The following is a 22,241-nucleotide window of genomic DNA, read 5'->3' as shown; positions in this document are numbered from 1 at the left end:
CCATTTTTCATGATGGGATCCCTTGAAAATGCGATTTTCCCCTATAGGGTCCACAGCGATGGCTATATCTTTCCCAACTTTCATCCGATTCTCAAGCGGAGTATCTTAAACGATTTCCAATGGGGTTTCCCCTGAAAATGCGATTTTCCCCTATAGGGTCCACAGCGATGGCTATATCTTTCCCCATTCTCATCCGATTCTCAAGCAGAGTACCTTAAACGATTTATGGATCGATTCTCCACCATTCTGCATCAAAATTCTACGACAAAATATTTTTTAAAATTTTTTTTCCATCTTTCGTGATGGGATTCGTTCCATATATTTTAGTCAATACGATTGGAACGAACATTTTCCTAAAACCCAAAGTTAAAAGCTTCTGTTCCCGCAGAAAGATAGATTATATTTCCTTTCTTGTTTCTAATAAATTTCGGTTGCCCAGCCACTTAGAGACCCTCTCGACGCCTCGTAATATTTTCAGCTGACTAATCAGTCTAATTGCCATATCAGAGCCCTACGATTCCGACGATTCTGGTGGGAAACCAGTCTGGAAAAATCCACCCGAAAGACCACATAATTACATTTGGCTCTGGTGCGTTCTGTTCGCGGCTCTGTTCTTCATTTTCGCTATAACGTAGCTTTTAATTAGACTAATTAAAATATGGTAGACCGGTCGGATAGAAAGGAGTGGGATGGGTATGGAGTTTGGAGATGGTGTTTAATGTGGGCACTGGCAGCATTGCACTTGAATGGTCTTTTCTCAGGGGCCAATTAAATTTTAATCTACGGTATTAAATATTCTTTTGACTGTGGGCTTTTACTTTTTTTTATTTCTGGATGATTTTTGGCCGAACTTTATAACTGGGCCAAATTCCGACGGCTTAAAAGTCCGCTCTAAGTAAGAGTTTTAAATTGTTACAGGCCATTAGACCCAAAACTGGCCGGCTAACCATCCCCGGAATCGCTTTCATCCCCGGAAAATCCTGTAGGTCCTTTCTTTATGGCTTAGGTAATAACATATTACGCAAATGGCTTGTAAAAAATATTGGCCCGGCATAAAGACTACCATTCCCTTACACGTGAAAAGTTTTCCAGGTTTGGGGCCAATGCCTGGCCGAGAAAGTTGGCCCACAATGTACGTGGACACATGGGTATTTACTTGCCGGTGCCGGTATCTTTCTGACGATGGGTAGTTGCTTATAAATCAAATGGTAATTCGATTGCCTGGCCACGGTAGATTGTAATAAAATGTTTACGTTTGCTGCTTATAAATCAAATTCCCAAATTGTTGCAAACTCAATTGAACTTTGACATTAACATAATGGTTTTTGGGGGTTTAAGGGTTGGGGGGTTAGGTGGTTGCCTTTCGGAAAGGACTTCATTGTGGCATTGGTCTAGACTCTAGAATCTAGATTAAAGGCAAACGCCTCAACACTTTAATTCTGCATTCAACAAAAAGCAACCGCGGCAGCATCTGTTGCACCAGCCAGCTGGCTTTTCTTGGGGGGACCATTGTATTTAGTGGTTCTGACTCTCCGAGGGGATTTCGTTAAGTTTTTTATGGGGGAGCTGCCGGCAGCTTCCAGTTTCTTTTCAGCTTTGTGCCTTTGGTGCGCCGTGAGCCTCACGCCGCTTGCCGCTCGCTCACTTATTATTGTCGCTCGGTACTACTACCCCGTAATGACGCAGCCAGATCAAAGGCAGGAAGCCAGGAAAGCAGGACATGGCCAGCAGGGGCGTGTGGGCGAGAGGGTGGGGGAGTTGTGGGAAAACGCTTAGCAGCTGCAACAACTGAACGATAATCAGGAAGGCTGGACGGAACTGGGCGGGAGCTCTGAGCTTTGTGCCTGGTCCCTGAAGGTCGATTGTGCCCACGTCTCGCAGCTGTTTGCTGAAAACTCGAGAGCAGAAATCCTTTTCAATAACACTGCCTCAAGGACCAAGTCAATAAAGACTGCCTGCCATTATGCGTCCCTCCAGACTGCATGTCCTGCGTGTCCATAACTTGCCAATACACATCCCGACACACTCGCACATTTCTAATGAGGGGCGTGTGCTTTGCGCATTTATTATTTATGTATTGATATTAAGTATACGCCTTGTTGCAATTAATTCATTTGCCTTGGGGACCCACGGCCGCCCGGGTCCATTACGTGCACAATGATGTCCTTAAGCTGCCTGCATTGGGAAGTGGCGCTCCTTAAGACATTCAGGTTTAAGCAGAGCACGTAACTCTTAGTTTGTACTTTTAATTTTATTCTGGACTACATCCTCCAAATGCCCAATATCCATTAGCCAAATAAATACTGTTGCCTCGAGAATAACCATTTTTATGAACTATTAATTTCATCCGAGCATTGTCCATTGATGGGCCACAAATCGTACAAGTACCAGGGTCCTGGGTCCTGGCCAAATGCTTAGCTTTTTCAGTGTTCGGTTTAACGACTTGGCCTGTTAATGAGACGCGACTTATCCGGGGCCAATAAAATACCATTTGGCCATAAAAACACTCGCCTCCCACACACAGTGGCAGTGGCAGTGGCAAAGTTTTGCAGTCCAACAACGTCGCAGCTTAATGAGTTAATTGGCATTTGGATTTTGTGGCCGGCAAAGATTTGTCGACGATGCAGAGTCGTAAATGACTCTGCAAAGCCACGAACATCTCCACAATCCGGCAACAAAACACAAAGAGAAAAAAAATTTAAAGCCGCAATGCCATAAAAACCAGATATCCCCTAACCTTAACCGGCTTACATTTTTAGAGTGTTTTGCTGTCTATTAAATATTTCCGGATCGGCTGGGGCCAAGTGCCTTTGGGGGGCCCAGAGATATCAGACAACAAGGATGCTGCAGACAGGCGCATCCAGACAAGTGCGATACCTTCGTCCTGGCGACAATGACGGCGCTGAGGTGGCTCATTCCACACTAACTCCCATCTCGTTAGTTGTATCATTTTTATTTTTCTGTTTCTTTTTTTTCGAATTTGAAACGGAAGTTTCCTGAGCAGCTGGCGGAGTAAGGAGGCGAAGCCGCATTGTGTCCTCCCGCCCATTTCCAGCATCATCATCATCGACATGGTTGTCGGCAGTGTCGCAATGTCTATGATTTTCTCCACGAGTCCCACAGCCAGTACACTAACAAAATGGCATTTTATTGGCCAGGACATGCACATTCCATTCACATACCACATTTTTGAAAAGTATGCAAAAGTATTAGAGACTAACAAGGACTAACATTTTTAAGTTTCTCTCGATACTTTCAAAATCAATTCCAATCTAACTCGAGCTCTAACTCGATGTTTTGGTTCTTCGAGTGCAGCACTTTTGTGGTCCTCGGGGGCGAATGTGCAACAACAACACGACAGGATCAACAACAGAAGTTTACAATTCGTTTGCCTGCCAGCCGCGTGGAAATAAATGCAAAAGGCCCCAGGGCCCGAAAGGCTTTAAGTAGCCGCCCATCTTGGCCGGGCAAGTAGCCGTAAATACTCATGTCCTCATGTGTAACTTTAAGTGTCCTTCACGCCAGAGCGACATGCCAGCCAGGATTGGATTGACCCGGGACAGGACAACCTCTTACTTGCCACTCGAGTGACTGAGCAAATACTATATACTCAGGATTTTATTTTATTACGTTGTATATGCAGATTTTGCAATCCCGTTCGGGCAGTTAGGCTTTTAAATTACATTCCCCTTAACTAATACGAGCCGGAGCCTGAGATACCAAATAGGATTTGGCCTTTGATGTACGAGTGCATATCATATTCGCTTAGAGCCAAGGGGGCCAGTCCAGCAAATCCTGGCCTGTCATATCCAATCAGCACACAATGAAGTCTGACTAGCTAGCAAATAAGTCTATTAAACAAATCCTACGGTACGGAGGCGATGACATTGACAGACATGGCAACAATTGTGGCCTTTCCCTCCGACCAATGTGATTGAAAAGGACACTGAGCATAGTGTCTGACCATCAGGATGTGTGTTCGGTTCTCAGACAAGGCTGTGTCGGTGTTTTCCCCAGTCCTGGGGCTTCTAGTTTATACACAAATATGCAAGGATATCAAGGCACGTACAGCTGGGGACCAATTATTAGGCCAAATGATGTCTTGCATGACTTGAGGAGAACTGGAAATGAATAATTAAATTGAAGAGAACATTCTTGCTTGCCTTTTAGTTTCTGTTTCTAACAAAAGGTAGTGTTGTGCTTTAAAATAATTATTATAATTAGCTATACAGGCTAAGCATTTAGTTAGGAATATAATACTATGTTGTCTGTTTTAACTCTTTAAAATATTTAGGTAACTTTAATCAACTAATTATGGTCTTAATTAAAAGTGTTTTTGTTTTTTTTTTTTTTGTACAAGATACACTTCGTTCTTGCTTCCTTACTCACAATAACCACAACTAAATATAATGGCCTTTCCGGGTTGTTTGATGTTTGAAATATCAAACCGCAGCCATTGTGACACGAGTCCTTTGACTCGCTTGGCAAACCTAACTAACCACCAATTCCTTTCCTGTTACCCAACAGGTCACTGACTGGGGCGTGGAGCAGTGCCGCTCCCTCCACATCCACATCAAGTCGCCACCCCGTCTCCGAGTGGATCCCGCGAGCGTGACGCTGCAACGCGGAGACTCCCTCCGGGTCCGCTGCCTCTCGCCTGGCAACGATGACATCAAGAGATACGCTCAGCTGGGCTACAGTTGGACGCGGAACGGGGTGCTTTTCCAATCAGACCCGGCCACTGCCATGTGGGAGGACCTCTACCCGGACGGCAGTATCCTCAAGATCAACAACATCCAGAAGTCGGCGGAGTACGCCTGCCTGGTCTCCAACAGCGTCCGTCCCGTCTCCCGAAGTGTCTACATCAACGTGATCGAACGGAATGCCATGCATGTGTGCCCCGCCGAGTCCACCTACGGAGTACACTGGCCAACCAGTGCTCCGGGAGCACCCATTATCACCGACTGTCCGCGTGGCTTTGAGGGACACCTGCGGAGGATCTGTGAGCAGCGGGACACGGGAAATTCTAGCTGGCTACTGCCTGACTTCTCGGGATGTGTCCGCGATGAGCTTCTGCTCATCTACAACCGGTTCCTGGCGCTGAGTGCCGGGTTTCAACAGACCAACTCCTCCAACATCCTCAAGTCCTGCTTCGACTTTACTCTCCAGCGCAGGCATAGCTTCCTGCCCGGAGAAGCTAGCTTCCTCATCGATATGCTTCATGAGGTAAGGGGGTTTGTAGGATATTATAACCTAGGAAACTGTTAGAGCTAATTATTGGGATGGTTCTTGGGTTTAATTTATGTAACTCAAGGTATTTGGCTCTTAATTATATTAAAACTGTAAATATTTAAAAAAAAGAAAGGCTTTTTAGGATTAATTCCTTAACATTTTTAATGGAAAATCAAAAACAGAATAGGCTTCCTAAACCAAGAATACTTCAACTGTTTAAGAAGATAAAACTGATTGAAACCAAAAAGAAACCCCAAGAGTTTGAAAAGATCTCATCATCAATTACCAGAATTTTATATAAAAGCCACTATAAAGCCTACTGGACCAAGTTCCAGTGAAAATTACAATCCAACCCGACCAAGGCATTAAAGTAAAAGCCGTCAAGGGAGGACAGAAATACCATTCCATTCCTGTAATGTGACAGATTTGGTTAAATTGGCCTAATCAAAATCGGAATTGCGATTCCCCTTACGGCATAATATCCTGTGTTGCCACAGGACACTGCCAGACAGATTCAGAAGTATGTTGCGAACCGTTTTGTCCGTCGTCCTTTTGCCGCAAAACCCTTAACACGTTTGAGCTCCACCTGAATGCCAAAAACCAGGCACTTGAGCAGGCAGAGCAACTATTTTTACACGCAAATGAATGCAAAAGCTGGTGCTCCTCCGTACTCCAGACGGGCGGCTTGCCATTTTTCACACAATTTTCGGTTGCCCGAGAACTGCAGTCAAAGAAAAGTTGGGCTGCCCGGGAAAGTATCCTTCGGCTTTGGGGTCGCCTAGCAACAATTTTTCATTTTAATGCGCACACAAATTTCCCAGCTAACGAATTGCCATTGCCGAGGGTGTAGGGAGAGGTGTGGCTAAAGGTGAAGGAAGTTAAGGCTCTTGGTCCTGCTCCTGTTTCGTCCTTACACTTTTTTTTTTGGAGGATACTTGGGGAAAGAAGACTTTGTATTATGTTGTCTCAACGCAACTCTCTGTTTCCTTGGCCATTTCACAGCTCGACACCTACCTGCAATTGAAAGGCACACAACTGGAACGCGAGATGGCCGCGGAGATAATACTGCGCATCCTGGATAAAGTCATGCAGAATGCTCAATCCTTGAACAGTCAACAGGTAAGTGGGAAATAGGGATTCGGGGATTCTGAAAGCTGGATGCCTGGAGCCGGGATCCAGGACTGCAATTGCGCATAAATTACGACAAGTGTATGTACTCCCCATATGGAGAGGCAGTCGAGCGTTTGGGTGCCATAATTTATAACCTGCAGCCATATTCAATATTTGCCAGAATGGTTTCCGACCCAGCCTGCGATTTATTACACCGAGAACATAGAGAGTCCTTGTCTGGGCGGAGCATGGGGCAATAGGTGGGCATTTTCGAATATTCACCCGAAAAAGCAGGGCACTGCCGCTTTTATTTAGCTTGTCACTGGGCGGTGCAATTTACATAGGTGGAACATTTGTCTACACAATCCGTGTTCGGATTTCCAAAACAGCCGGAGAATTGATGTGCCTGCTGGCTGGTAATGAATACCTCCTTCGATATGCATGAGTCCTGGGAATTTTTTGGCATTCGGGTTTCGGGTTTCGGTCTTGTCTGTGCGGTTTCTGTGGCCCAATCCTGATTGTGAGCTGCCAGGTGAGTTATGGGACTCGTGCTCTCGGCCTCGAGGAGCTGATTTTACTGCAGTGATAATTGGTTAAGCCTCTTACAGATTAAAAACCAAAAAAACATCCTCCCAGCCGGAGTCTGAGTCGAGGTGCTATTTAAAAGCCTATTTACGCTATATTTGGCAGAAGGGATAATAGAGAGGAGGACCTCTTACCGAACTAATTCAGAGCCAGTGAAGCCTGCTGGGGTGATCCTAATGAGGGGCAATCAAACAATTTACTCGCACCCACCCGCTTTGTCGCCATAAGGATAACCACTTCCTTATCACCTGGCCAAAAAAGGCAGACGCTTTCGGGCCATTTCAAATGGCCGTGAAACGGCTTTGTGTGAAAAGTGCGTTTCTTTATGAGGCGTTTCTGTCGACTGTCGGTGGCTCCCCACCATTGTTTCCGGCTCAAGTGAGGATTTCCAGGACCAACCCACCAAGGAGACACTCCGCGTCTCATGTATTATTCCGTGGGTAAATTTTGTGCCCGGCGTTAAAGTAAGAGGACAGGATAAGGCCTGAGTTTTGGTATGCAAATTTATGAGAGTGTTGATTGCAACTGTTTGAATATGGTTGGAAGATCCAGCCAAGGCTCCTGCCCTTCTGCCAGGACCTGTCAAGAAGTGAGGATAATTGGAATGCTGCCTTCCGCGGACTCTGTTGGCTTTTGGACACCAGCAGCATAATCTATTAGCCAAGTGGCTGAGGCAGTGGCTTTAATATTCATCTTTTACGATCCGGGGCGCGTGCGAAAACTAAACAAGATTTCTGTTCACTCTTTGGATTTTTCCGCCTCAGGACTCGCAGGACATAGTTGTGGGCGAGTTAGCAAGACGAGCCCGGAGAAAACTTTTTAATACGCTCAAATTAATTTAGTTTAGCGGAAGTTCGGCTGAGTTATGGCATTTCAATAATCATTCCCCGCCATGTAGGGCCCGAGATCCTGGGCCCAGGAAAGTGAACAATTTATGTTAAATTTTTATTAGCTGACGCAGCCTGAAAAACTTGCCAGTATAATTGGGTCGATTAAAAAGTGTTGGCATTCGCTATTCCGAACTTTAGCCCGAAGTTGAACAAATAGTTCGCATCGTTTTTATTGACTCAACGGAAAGTTTAATGGAGTGAGCCGAATCGCCCTGCAAGTTTATCGAATTTTTTGCGCGCAATCAAGTTTAATTAGTGCATCGCCGGGTCCTGCAAGTCCTGCGAAGTAATCAACCGTAAGCCAACGGCCAAGGCCATAAACGTTAACGCCACTCGATCCGCTCCAAGGAGAATTGAAAAGTTTTAAAGTTGAGCTGCCAGTAATCAGGGCACTCCACACCCGAAAACTGAAACCCACTCACTAACCAAAGTCACTTAATTCAAACAGTTTCGCCAATAAATTGCCAATATTGGCCGAAAAGCACATATGTGAGAGTACTTTTAATCTGAGGGCGTGTACCACTAAGCCCCATCAATTGGCGGATAGATTATAATAATTCCGATTGGACCAATATTTTTATTTGCTAAAAAACCAATCTGGATGTCACTGTGATCGGGAGTGCCCTCCATTTGCGGCTTGTGGAAATGGCAATTGGAAAAGTTTTTGTGGTTGGAAACTGCTCATTTTTTAATGCCATTTTCCATTTGGCATTTTCCGACAAAATGCCAAAATTTCTAGCGAAAAGTTGATTAAAACACTTGTGCGAGGACAAGTACGGAATGGAAGCTTAGATTTGCATAAGTTCGTATTGACCGACTGAACTGGGGCCGACCGAATGGCAAACAAAGTTTACTGACCCACTTTCCGATATTTCGGCCAGTTCCAATTGCGGCAGGGTCAAAAGTTTTTATCTCAGTGCACAACAAGGCGAAAGGGGGCTTGACTCTTTGGATTCAAATCAAATCACGACGAATCACTTAGCCAAAAAAGTATTCGCCGAGAACGTGACCCCCAGTCGCAGGCTTAACTTGGCCAAAAAAGTTTCCGACACACACACACACACATGTCCTGCCAACGGCCACGCCCCAAATGATAGAGGTTTAGTCGGGGGGCGGGCGGCCAAGTGATTTGCCGGTAAGCGGTGAGCACTAAACGTGGCTAGGTCGAAAGTCAAGTGAAATTTTGGAATTCACATGGAAAACTTTTTCCAGCCCCAACCTCCTCCACACCCACCTCCACATCCATTACTTTCGCCTTTCTCTCTCTCGTTTTCGAGAGTTTCTTTTCAACGCCTTTTAAAGAAATCCTACGAATGCCCCACACATTTGAATAGGTGGCAGTGGGTCGAGGGCGTGGTCATAAACGTGGGCGTGGCTGGGATACACACACACACCACACACAGCCTAATGCTCCTCTGATGATGCTGAAGTTTCCGATTTTTTTTTTAAAACATGAAAAAAAAAAGTTCCATTACACAAAGTTTTCCAATTGGAATTGTTTTTGTTTTCGATTAGTTGGATCCGAACATTTATGCCAGGACTCTCTCGTATATTTGTATCTTATGTTGAAATACAAATGCCTTTTGATTTGTACAGGAAACTGTAGCAGCGGCCGGCCAATATGCCGAGCCAATATGCCAATAGTCCTGGCACTCCTGGCACTCCTTGGCCTCCATTCCATTCCATTTTTTGTTTACAAAAAGGATCCGTATCCAAAGCTTTACATTATAAATTGCGCAAAATTCGAAATCTCGATACACAAAACTAAACAAGTGCAAGAGGAGGAGCAGAAAAGCCGCTGTAATGGTTTTCGTATTACAAATTGCACAAAAAAATCGAACTCGAAACCCCTCCGAGTTGTGCGTTGCCTGCCGGCCCCGATGCAGTTCTGAGTCCTGTTTATTGGCCCGGTTTATGGCTTTGTAACTGCACTCGAGAATATAACAATTTATGATTTTTATGGCCGAGTTCATTGACTGCGCATCGTCCTGCAGTCGCTTGGGACCCAGTTGCCTGCCCCAAAAAATATGCTACATGGCCGGAGGCAAGCCCGTCTGGGGTCAGTTCCCTTTTGTGGCATTGGCTTCGGCTTCGGTTTCGGCCAAAAGTTGCCCGTCGAACGCAATGGGATGCGATTGTTGGCACATGGCTTGCATATGTTGAATAAATATACAATGTGGTCGATTTCATATCTCCATAATCAATCTCTGAAATTCAACTGAGGACATATTCGAAAACTTTCTGGAAGGGTTAGAAATAAAAAGACAGCTTAGACAGACCAAGGAAATACTTCAAAAGTTAAAAGTTTTGAGGTGGCTTTGGTGGAAAGAACATATTTAAATTCTAAAAACAAAGAAAATAATAGATTCCTGGCATTTTTAATAAAAACTCCTCGTATTTATTTTTTAAAAAGATTCCCTTTATCCCCAGTGTTCCCTATTTTATCTAAAATATTTCATATATTCTTTGTTTATCAACATATTTTTATAAAATAAGTAGATTTTTTTAATCATTTTTGTTAAAGTTATTTGGCAAGAGAATTTCTGAATTTTTGTCAATCAAAAAATGGTTTAATACACTCACAATGGGCGAGAAAAAAAATTGAAACTTCATTGTCTGTGTATCTGTATCTTTTTAACGAAAAATTAAAAACAATATTGACCCAGGCTGTGTATGGTTTTTCTGATTCATTTCTTCCAACAGCAAATTAAAAAGCTGCAGCTGCTAACGCAGTCGGCGGCCCTCAACCGCGAGACCATAGCGGCCTCCCAATTGGCCACATCCACCAGCGGCAATAGCCAGAAGCAACAACAGACATCACCAGGTGACAGCTCAGCCACGTTGACCGCACAGGGGGGCGATGACAGCGGGTCAGGCGCCAATGCCGGAGAGATTTCCCCAGGACCCGGGTCCGAGAGTCTGCCGTCAGCCCGGGGTGTGGCCAGGGGGAGCAGTAACAGTGGAGCCACTAGCATTCTGACTGTCGATGAGGACACCCTGTCCCTGGACCGACTCAACTCTCTCCGCATTTACATGACGTCTGTGAAAACGCTGCCGTTTAACTTACGCATTTATGGGTAAGTTGCATTCACAGAGAAAAAGGATAAATGGTCCTTAAATGAAATCAGACAGGAGACTGATGGGTGAGTGTGCTGTGTGGTGGTGCTATGGGCGGAGTGGGTGTGCCACAGACCTGCAATAATTTCTAATTACGAATAAAGGAAAAATGCAAATTTCCCAAGCAAGTAAACAGTAAACTTCATTTTACGGCCGCTTGATTAATATATGCGACGACGATGGAGAACGATTTCCTCAGCCTGCCTGAGTTCCTGCTCCTTCCGTAACTGGGCTCTTAATGGAAAATTTATTTTATGAGCAAACATAAATAAAAAATGCATAAAACAGGCGAGGTCGGAGCATGAAGAATGGGCCATAAAAGTTCAGCGCTGCGAATACATCTCGGTGTTCTCCGAAAGGACGAAGCTTACCCGGACGGAGAGAGTCGGAGACGAAGGAGCTGACGGAGAAGACCTTGTTCTTTTCCGGACAGGTATTTTCCCTCTTGCTCCTGCCAGCCTGCCTACTGCCTCGTGGCTTCCAAGTGTCTAATTTAGCTAATTAAGTGCCCTAAGTGCAGGCGGCCACCATTTGCTTGATTTACGATGGCTTATGCATTTTCCACTTTCACTTTTCCAGGGAGGATTTGTTCTCGGATCAACTCTACATGGACATTGGGCTCTCGTCCCGTCTGCTGCATATCATGGCCAATTCTACGATATTCGCCTCGGTCATCTCCTACAAGAACCTAAAGAGTTTCCTGCCCAAAACCTACTACACACGCGGCAGGTTAGTTACCAATTGCAGATTCACTTTTCTAATTAGTTTGCGAGGCGAAAGTTACAAAAAAGTTGGCCAAACTGGAGTATTTTAAACGAACTGTTAATGGCTCCACTGGGGTAAGTTGGGGATTAACGCAACTGCAGTCGTCCTGAAGGACACGTGTTTAATTCCACGCTTTAATGCGCCAGAAAGTTGTCTCTGCCTAAGTCCGGGCTTATGGCCACCGATGTATAATTTGTAAGCCATGTTTGCCCAGCCCCTCAAATATGTGTAATGCCAACTGCTGTCCCTACCCCTACCCTCAGTCCTCTCTAGTGCCAAGTTGGCTTCCTTGGCTTAAGCGTATTACCATCCCAGCCCGTCTCAAAAGAAGAAGCCCCAGATACTGCAACACCAAAACAGAAACAACAATAGAAATGCCACAGAAGCGAGTGTAATTCCTCGACAGTAAACAAAATGCAAATATGCAGCTGGCATCAGAAAACTGAAAAATACAAAGATGAGCGAATAGGATAGGATATCCTTGAGGGGGGGAAATGAAATGCTAACAGAATTGTTATCAAATCTTGATTATGGCACATAAAAGATGAGGCAGAGCTAGATCAGATTACACAAAACTGAATAATTTGGAATTTGTAACATGGCCTAAGAATCCTTCTAATCCTTGCTTAACTATATTGATTTTTAATCCTTTCTAGTGACCCCAGGGACTCGGACTATGTGCTGGCATCCCGCATCATTCAGACCTGGCTGTTTCAATCCAATCGCTCCAATGACAATTTCCGCGAACCCCTCGATTTGCCATTCGAAGCCGGCCATGTGGAGATTATATTCCAGCACGAAAGTGTCCCTAAATCCGGGGATTGGGTGGCCGTTTGTGGGTAAGCTGGTGTGGAAATCAATCATTTAACGCCCCACTAACGCCAATGATCCGTACAGGCACGACTACAAGGCCTCCTTCGACTCCACCTGGCGTTCGGACCTCTGCATCACCAAACACCTGATGGCGAACATAACGCGATGCATCTGCCCGCTGTCCGGAACCTACGTGGTCATGCTCACCAAGCGCCAGCAAAATGTAAGCCAATGGGACATCAACCAAGGTCGCCAAGGCCGTTGAGCCAGCCTCTAATCCTTCCGCCGCCCACCGGGTGTCCACCATTTTTGGTATTCAGCTGCCCAATTCATGCAATTCACGTGCACTAAAGTGGAAAGCTACCTTTTGATTTATGGCGCTTTTAGGTACTGCCATTTAGGGGCCTCCACCTGGGGAGCCACCTCACCTGGAGTGGGCTTTCGGCCCGGGCTCTTTGTGCAACGTCCCCAAAGTCCGTATTTCCGCTTCCCTTGTTTGCAATCAACAACTTGGCCTCCGAAGCCATGAACTTGCTCCAAATTCGCTCGCCCTCGTCCTTGTTCTTTGTACTGCATTCTGTATTCAGTTCTGAGCGGATACACCTTAATTCAGGGATGCACGTCAAGGATATATCCGGGGGGTTCGTTATCATGGCTACGGATAGGAAAAGGTTTATATTTTTGAGCTAAAAAACTATGGGATTAAATAGTTGCAGTCTTAGGATAATTTTAATTGCTTATAGTTTACGGAAAGGACAATAGTTATTTTCAGAGTATCCACGATTTTTGCATCCCTTGTAGCCCAGACTATTGCCTTCTTCCTTCCAAGGGTAGCAGTGATTTTTGTCCTTTGTTTCCAAAGGAAGGCAGCTTAAACCTTGGTATCCTTGGTAACTCTACTAGTTTGAATTGCTAATTGTTTTCGGTCTCCGGTCACAATCCACTTGCAGGCCACGCCATCGCATGCCCCGCAGCGTCCCATCTTCGTGATCGCCAGCTGCGCCTGCTGCCTTCTCCAATGCGGATCCGCGCTCCTCATCCTGGTGCCCATCTGGTGCAATCGCAAGTGCGCCGTCACGTTCCTCAAGATGCAGTTCTGCATCTCCACGTCGAGTGTGATGCTCATTTACTTGCTGGGCTTTATGAAGATGCTTCCAGTGGTGAGTATACTATACCATTTTTCTGTAGCCATCTCTACAATGTGTATCCTGCAAAGTGCAACGGGCACTTTAATGCAGTTGTCGGGAGTTTTGAGGTCCTGGGCGACTCTTTAAAAACAAAGCCTTTGAGGAAAGGCATTCGGCGGGTATACGGAAACTGGGGAAAAGGAACCAAAGCGTGAAATTTAATTACGCCAAAATAAATAAACAAGCAAAACGAGGGAATGGAAAGCCAAGCTGAAAGCAAAGCAACCCGAAAACCAAAACCAAACACACAACCAGGAGAGCTCCTCCCGAGGAGCTCCAGAGAAGGCGCCGAAAAAGTAATAACAAAATGTGTTGCATAAAATAAAATACAAAACGAGAATGGGAACGAAGGCGCCTTGCCATCGAAATCCAAATGAGTTTTCCAGATCACAGACCCTTTAAAGCCGAAAAATGAAATCCCATTGGCTTAAACTAGCCGGCCCAAAAAACCCTTAAGTTGTAATTATTTGTGGTCTGTTGTCTGTTCTCCCGGCAATTGCCAACCAATTTCTACGGCGGTCAGGACTTCTCAAATAATAATCACGGCCAGGGAAAAATCTGTAATCATCATCAAAACAAATTAGCGTGTCGTCTGGAAGACGTTACCAAACCACGAATCCCATACCCGCCGGAATCCAAAGGAGGTCCTGTTAGAGGTTGGGGCCAGGACTCGCACAACAAAGCAAATAATTTACATTTAGTTTTTGTGGCAGCCAAACGGAAAATTCATGGAAAACAATTCCCTAACCTGTTGGCGTGGTCCTCCTTGGAAGGAAATTAAAAGTCAACAATGCACGACGACGCCAAGGAGCAGGAGTAGGAGCAGGCCAGGTGTGGGTAGGGGCCAGGGAGGCCTCAAGGAGCAAACTGGAATCGAAATTAATATTTATAAACGCACATTCTCAGACGTTTGAAGTGGGAAAATGTTAATGGGAAGACGACGCTAACCCGAGCGCGTTGAAGGGATACAATTTTATATGCAGACGGTCCTGGCCCGTCCCGTCCTGTCCCATTCCCAATCCTATTGGCCATGGCTCCGTGGAAGTCCCCAAAGCAGCCACAAGCCGTCTAAATTATAAACATAAAATGTGAAGAAAAAAATCAACAGCATAAGCGAGTTGCTGTCTAATCCCTTGAGGTCGTGAAACTCTCGGCATTAAAAACAAAACAACAAAAAAAAAAGGAACTGCAAAGCTCTAACAAGAATTAACATTTTTGAATTAGTAATAAACTGGTCCGCAGTGGAGGGAACGGCTCAATAAATGAATGAAAAACAAATAAAACATTGTATACGACAGCAGGAGGAACGACAAAGACGCAGCCATGGCCAGATAAGGATACGGCAAAGGATGCGAGGATGCAATATGGAATGGTAGAAGCCAGGATAAATGGAAAGTCCACTGAAAATAAAAGGCATTCTTTAGAAAAATATGATTTAAAAGCCAAGAAGTCTAGCCTAAAAGAATCTAAAGCTTAAAATGTAAAAGTGCGTCCATTATTTTCTCTCAGTGCAACAGCTGCGGCGATTCGCGATTCAACACTATCCTTGAAAAGCTGACAAAGGCGAACGAGAAGGACGCCAGCCGCCTCGGCACAAAGATGCCTCTGAAGCCATCCGCACACACTCGTTTCCCTATCCTTTCCAGGGGGAGGAGCGTGCTCCTCTATCTGCATCGACATTTTGGCCTCACGCAATACGGGCCTCGTCTCAAAGGACTGCAATGGAGGAATTTTTGAATAATAAACGTTTGAAGCTAGAGGGGACAGCGCCATATACACTTCTTGTTGTGGCGACAGGATAGCCACGTTTCTGGCCATGGACAATAAAATAAGCTAGCTCCTAGCCGTAGGTACTGGGGAATGTCGAGCACAATGTGCACGCACTGCTCCTGGCCAAAGAGGCTTAATGAGCAGCTTACGTAAGCAGAAGAACGCAAGGTCCTGCGAGGAAACGGATGAGTTGCACAATGCGCATTTCACTGCGAAAAAAAAATATAAATATTCCGCCAAAGGGAAACTTTGTCTTAATAACATAACGCGACACACACACAAACTTATTGTCCTTATTGTTGTTATTATTGTTATTATTATTGCACATTAATTGCGCACACACGCGGGCAGGGCAACTTTATTAAAAAGCACCGCACAGCAAACACACGACACATGCAAATTTAATGGCTTGGAACACGTGTCAGAGCAGCTGTATCAGGAGCAGGGCCAGGATCTCGGCCGAGCAGCCAGGAGCAAGAAGCTTCTGCCAGCGGCGACGGCCGTCAACCGCAGCAACCAGACCACGCCAACGCCCACGCAATGCCACAATAAATACAATTAAAATATTCATTTTACTTATTGCATATATTTTCGTGCATAAATAAAATACAATTTCAGCGCGACAGCCCAAAAAAAAAAAAAAAAATAAGCAGGGAATGAGAAAAAAACAATAAATAAATAAGAAAACATAAATTACGCATACGACTCGTGAGCCCACGCCCTCAAGGCAGGCGCGCCGTGTCACTGCAGCTGAACATGTGAAAGGCGAAAGCTTTTAAGCGCACTTAACTCATAATTTTTTCGTGTGGTATATGTTCTCGTATTGTTAAATTGAAAATTAAAAAGTTGACAAAATGTTTACCTCACACTCCATCTTTTTTTCCTGCCTCCCCCTTCCCCACTTAGCATGATGAATGATGAACTTTCTTTTGTCTTTAATTCAAGATTTGGCCAATGAATTGAAGACCTCTGGCAGAGCTCTAATTTGCCATAAAAAATATCTATTAGAAATATTATTATGTTGCGCAAATTGTTTACAACTTTTTAACAACAAATGTCCGGTGTAATAAAAAATTTATGCCAAAATGTCACCATTAGGGATGCTCCAAAAAAAAATCCCTCCAAATGGCTTGGTTTAGTGGCCATGTTGATGCTGCTGTGGCTACTGCTGCCACTGCTGATGCGGCACGATGACAACTTTTTATATTTAATTAAAAATAACGATGTTGCAGGCGAGCCGTCAAAGCACTCCTCCTGCAAGAGTCCTCCTCTTCGGCCACTCCATTTCCTTATTAACAGCCGTTCATAATTTCCTCTTTCCAGAACTGGCACGCCATCATTAGCAGCTCCCTGGCGTCGCTGCTGTTGCTGGGCATCTCGACCCTGATTGCGATTGCCTTGGCCATCCACACGGAGCTGGTGCCGAAGAAGTATCTGCAAATTGGCAGCCAGCCGGAGACGCCCACGAAGAAGCGCCAACGAGAGCGGGAGCGGGAACGTGACCGCGAACTCGAGAGTCTTAGCAATATCACACAGATACGGGCTCAGTCGCCCAGCTCGTCCTCGGGGCACCACCAGCGCCGCCCACCACCATCCAACGGTTCCTCCTCCAAGTCCTCCTGCAAACCATCCGCCCTGCCAACCGGATCGGCTGGAATCCGCGGCGCCATCGGCATCAGCTGGCTGCTGCCCCTGCTCTTCGCGGTGGCCGCCCCACTAATCTGCAGCATCATCGGCAAGTGGCCACGCCACTGGTGGCTGGAGGTCCTCGCTACGGGCGCCGGCGGCGATGGGGAAGTGGAGATCCCCAACGATGGCAGAACGGATGCGGAGGCCGGCGAGTTCGATGGCGTCTTCTATTCAACGCACTCGTTACTCAATGGCGATAATTTACTGCTCGAGATGGGAAATGGAACGGTCCCACCGCCCACGGAGACATTCTTCGATGCGGCGTCCACATCAACGTCATCAATCAGTGGCGGGAGCAGTGACAGCTTTTGGTCGCAGTCGGAGAAGCAGTTGCCAGGAGTAGCTTGGAGCGGCGGTAGTGGCACCTCCTCCAGCTCCACTTCCGCTTCAGTTTCTGCGATAGCTGCGCCTCTAACTTCCGGCTTGAGTGACTTGAACAGAATCGGAGGAGGGCCTTCAACAGCAATGTCGCCTTCTTTGAGCTTCGTCCTGTTCGTCTGCATCGATTTGCTCTTTATCCTGCTCTTCTTTGCCCTGTTTGCCATTTTAATGAAGAAACTTTTGTGGTTGTGGCACAAGAATCGCAATGTGCATACGCATCCGTTGGATAAATTCAATCTGGCTTTGCGCCGGCGGTAAGTTGAAAACGGCCCGGGGATTGGCTCAAACGGAAGAAAATGGAAACAGCCCCCAAGATAAGACCAAAAAGGAAATACTCGTATTTTAATGACTCTACACCACTCCTTTTTTTTATTTTTGAAGGAGAATTTCCATTTTCTTGTCTGTCTGCTAATCTGAAAAATAAAACCCAAAAACGAAACAAAACAATCTACAAAGTCATCCTATTCACTTTGCTCTGTTTCTGCCACAGATTTGGATTGCTCTACCGAGCTGGTGTCCTGCTCCTGGCCAAGCTGCTCAGCGACGGATTCTTCATCGTTTATGTTAATTCATCGCCGGATACTTTGTGGGCATATCCGTTTGGCATATCGTGCATAATATTGGTGAGTATCCTCTATCCACTTGAATCACAGGTGGACCTGCCAATCGCAATTCAATTAAGCGCAACAATAAAATATATATCCGGATGGGAATGCTCGATTCCGTTTGATTCCGGCTCCAATCCCGTTTGATGCTTCAATTGTCCGGAGCAGCGTTGGCGGAAACTATTAGCTTAAATGGGCAGGACGGGGGCCGGGCGGATTATGCAAATCGCATTTCGTTTTTATTTCCGCCAACGCCGCCTTATTTAAGTTGCATATTTCATCAAAGTGTAGAGCCTGCATATTTTTACACCTGACGAGGACGAAATTATGCATGCAAACGGTGGAATATGGGCGGTTTGGGGAGTGAGACTGAAAGTGAAAAGAAAGTGAAAAGAAAGCGACAGTGGCTGCATTAAGTGGCTGATCAAAGGACTCAAAGAAGCCTTTTTGTGTTTGCTCTTCACTTGACTCTGGTTACCACTTCCAGGAACTGTGATTGTTTGCTTTTTATTCAGCTCTTGGCTGGTGTTTTTCGCAAATAAAATATGTAAGTGCCCTCAACTTAACCACCTTGGCACCTGCTTTCTTTTTTCTCTCCATTAGTGATATGGCAGGTTGGACCCTATTTCATTGTAGCCCACCTGAATGGTATTAAAACGCTTAACGCTCTGCGCACGCCCAGCAATCAGCTCAATCCAATTAAATAAACAATTATCTCCCTCGTCGGAGGCATGGGATGAGGTGCATGGGGGTATCCTTGCAAAACTAATCACATAATTACACGCACACACTTTGATGTGGGAAGCCGGCGCACAACACGGCGTATACGTAATGCGTATATACGGCACATTTAAATTCAAACACAAACACAAACAAATTAGGTCGATCCGAACGCCTTCCGTCCCCCCTTAATCCGAAACCGCAATGTCTACAGCTTCTCATTTCTACTGGATTCTCCACCCGGACCAGGACTACCAGGACTATTAATGTGCGCCAAAATCACTTTGATTGTGGGCGTGGGCCAGGCCTCGTCTGGTGTGCTGTTTAATTATTTAAACAATGGCCAAGAAGGTAGTGCACTAAGGAAAAATGTTTCAGGAACTCTAGGGATTAAAGATAGCTCCCATTGAAAATTCTATAAAACTTATGGCGACCGTGACAGGATACATACATACTACTGAATATAGATGATCTATTATTATATATATTTTAAAATATTATTGTTCTCCCTGTATATCTCTTTGTAATACACAAGATAATCCCCATGTAGCATGGAAAGTGAATCAATACAACTAGAACAATCGAGACTAAGACACTGACGCTAATTTTGCAATTAATTCGGTTCGAAAATCCATGCCTGGAATCCGAGGCATGCCACCCATAAATTCCGCTCATGAAAACCGGACATAAGTGCCCTGGCCCATATATGGCCCATATAGTTTGGCATCAATTTATGGCCTCGTCTCGGTCGTGCATTTAATTTCCAAATCGCTTGGTTTGATTTCATGTCGGCGGGGATTAGGGCCCATCACCTGCTCCGAAATCGAAAAGGGGCCGGCTTCGGGGCCGGTCTTCTTAATGGCTCAATCGAACACTTGACCCGTGCTCCGGTTGACATAAGAATTTTATTAGGGTCGACAGGGTCAGCTGGGCTGGCAGTTTATGCCTCAATCATGAAAATGACTCAATCACACCCTTCTCTGCTCTGCATCTTCCACAGGGCTCGGCCATCCTCTTCTGTTTTGTCATCAAGGCGGAGAGCCAGCTGCGTGGCCCACCGTTCCTCGGAAGCAACGGAAGCAGCCAGAACAGCTCCCTCAAGCAGGCCAAGTTCACCACGAGCAGGAGCAGCCTGGATGAGAACTACTGCACCACCACCACGACGACAACGACGGCGAACGTCAACAGTCCACTTAGCTGTACGCAGACCCCGAGACTCTGGGCTGTTCTAATCCTAATCCTCAATCCTTTTGCCTCTTTCCAGTCTACACCAATCACGACAAGGAGAAGGAGAACGACTGTGGCATCACGTTGTCAATGTCAAATGCAGGACACTCGTCCTCGGTAACAGCCGGATCCTTGTCCTCGTCCGCAGCCGGTGCCCCGCCCCTCCAAGCTAAGGTGGGCCTCGAGCTGTCCGGAGCACCGGTGTCCGGGGTTCAGTTGCCGCTGACAATCATCTCCACGGCGCCGCGTTGCCAGGCGGCGACTGTGGCAGAGGCAGCTGCTGCGGCGGAGACCTTCCTTGGCGACCATCATCAGGCACTGCCCCTGTCCGTGGCCCCCTCGCCGGACACCCGTTGCTGTGCCATTTTGGGCGGAGGAACTGCTTACGATGCATACACCATGGGCATGGGGATGGGCGTAGGCATGGGCATGGGCGTGGGTGGGCTCACAGGAAGCCTGGGCAGAAGGACGCTGCATCAGCAGCCGACACATTACCGTACGGGACCATGTGGAGAGTTTGTGGGCGTTGAGACACTCGACATACTACAGGGCGTGGCAGCAGGTATGTTATAAAGTGAATAATACTTTAATCTTAAAAGTGAATTTTAAGAATTTAAGGATTAGCATATTTTACTAAATCCTAAATTGAGATATAGCTCCAACTAAGTGTAAAATATTGTGTAAAATCAATATATTAACATATAAATAGAATCACCCAGCATGCAGGGAAATGAGCTTGAATTAATAATGATCCTGTGTCTGATATATGCCCCTTTCTCTCCCCTATTTGTACTCCCCAGATAGTATAATTGGAATTCACAGCAGTGCAATGATGCCAACAGCCGCCACTACTTCTCATTACGTTCCCCTGCAGCATAATCCCTACGTGGACTTTGTGCCCAGCCCCCTAATCCTGAGCATGCCGCCGCCTCCCACCATAAGCGGCAACTTGAGTGGTGCGGCAACATCGACACTACCCACAATGTCCTTACCGACGCAAACACCCAAGACGCAGAAGCGTGTGACCATCCTGGAGCCCACCTCCCGCACCACATTCGACCCCTTGCTGCCCACCATGGTGGCGGCTGTGGTCTCCACATCAACGGTGACCAGCACGGCGACCACAACCGCCGCCACACCCACTGCCACCCAGAGTGGAGGAGGGGTTGGTGGCAACGATGCGACCCTGGATCGCATCACCCTCGATCTGGACTACCTGCTGAATAGGTCGGATGCCGGGGATGGGGGGGTGCCAGGAGGAGTGCCGCCCCCAGGACCTACCGGCAGCGAGGACGGTGGTCAGCAGAAACAATAGCAATAGCATTCGGGCTGAGGTTCATTGACCGACACTAAGATGCATTTAAGAGGCTTCTTTTCTTGTTAGGATCTGTAAATAAATGTAAATCAAAAATAGAAGAAAACCAAAGCAAAACCCTACAGTAGGAAACTCTGTGAATATTCATATGCATTAGATATTAATTAAATCCAACTAAAAACTGAGTTCAAGTCCAGTCTTTATTTAATGTTTAAGTTCCCCATTAATGTTTAAAGTGTTTTGGACACCAATCACTCCTACAACCATATATACTTAAATTAAAAATACAAATTTAAAATTTATGTCATTGCATATTTGTAAACAAAATGAAAGAATTTAAACTAAAGGTAACTTTTTAGCTAGATTTACAAAAAGCCTATATTATGCAGAAGACAAAAATTAAAGAGCGAGAGCCCCGAACGGGTGTGACAAAGTTTTTGATTCTATTTAAAGTTTCCTAGAGATACAACAAAATTAAGCCCATTAAGAACTCAAGAAAAAAAAAAAAAACATTCAAAATACAATAATTGTAAAACTTACAAACATAACAGGACTATTTCTGGAACAAAATAAATATATTATACAGATATATCTTTAAATAAACTCAAGACTCTTGTTAGAAAATCAATGAAAAATGTGTCATTTAATGGATTCTGGGACATAATTCCTTTCAAATCGGATTTCCATTCAATTGTGTAGGCACTTGCTGGGGGTTTTTTTTTTATCTGTCAATCAGGACAAAGGACCCAAGGAAATCAGCCTCGCTCGAGGGCAGCTCAATTTATTGTAAAGATGACTCTGATGATAAAATGATTATCTGCCAAAGCCACATAAA

General features: G+C 45.6%; 1 protein-coding gene across 4 annotated transcripts in view; it reads left to right on the top strand.

Annotated features, from left to right (window-relative positions):
• Nucleotides 1–22,027, top strand: part of LOC108124411 (uncharacterized) — a 105,452-nt gene extending 83,425 nt beyond the window's left edge. For 3 of the 4 annotated variants that reach the window (XM_070277553.1, XM_070277555.1, XM_070277554.1), the window contains exons 10-21: nucleotides 4,528–5,226; nucleotides 6,235–6,351; nucleotides 10,521–10,894; nucleotides 11,514–11,663; nucleotides 12,356–12,538; nucleotides 12,597–12,735; nucleotides 13,463–13,672; nucleotides 16,793–17,793; nucleotides 18,030–18,162; nucleotides 19,865–20,063; nucleotides 20,129–20,653; nucleotides 20,892–22,025. In XM_070277553.1, the coding sequence (XP_070133654.1) occupies nucleotides 4,528–5,226; nucleotides 6,235–6,351; nucleotides 10,521–10,894; nucleotides 11,514–11,663; nucleotides 12,356–12,538; nucleotides 12,597–12,735; nucleotides 13,463–13,672; nucleotides 16,793–17,793; nucleotides 18,030–18,162; nucleotides 19,865–20,063; nucleotides 20,129–20,653; nucleotides 20,892–21,406 (4,245 nt within the window). In that variant the 3' untranslated portion in view covers nucleotides 21,407–22,025. Of the gene's footprint in view, nucleotides 1–4,527; nucleotides 5,227–5,611; nucleotides 5,753–6,234; nucleotides 6,352–10,520; nucleotides 10,895–11,513; nucleotides 11,664–12,355; nucleotides 12,539–12,596; nucleotides 12,736–13,462; nucleotides 13,673–16,792; nucleotides 17,794–18,029; nucleotides 18,163–19,864; nucleotides 20,064–20,128; nucleotides 20,654–20,891 lie in introns of those variants that run through there. The other variant, XM_070277556.1, reaches the window with a different exon arrangement.
• The last annotated feature ends 214 nt before the right edge of the window (nucleotides 22,028–22,241 follow it).

This window comes from Drosophila bipectinata, chromosome 2L, assembly GCF_030179905.1.
Source record: "Drosophila bipectinata strain 14024-0381.07 chromosome 2L, DbipHiC1v2, whole genome shotgun sequence".
In the NCBI taxonomy this organism is placed as follows: Eukaryota; Metazoa; Arthropoda; class Insecta; order Diptera; family Drosophilidae; genus Drosophila; species Drosophila bipectinata.
The sequence above is the reverse complement of the archived record's forward strand: the minus strand, read 5'-3'. Positions and strand labels throughout refer to the sequence as shown.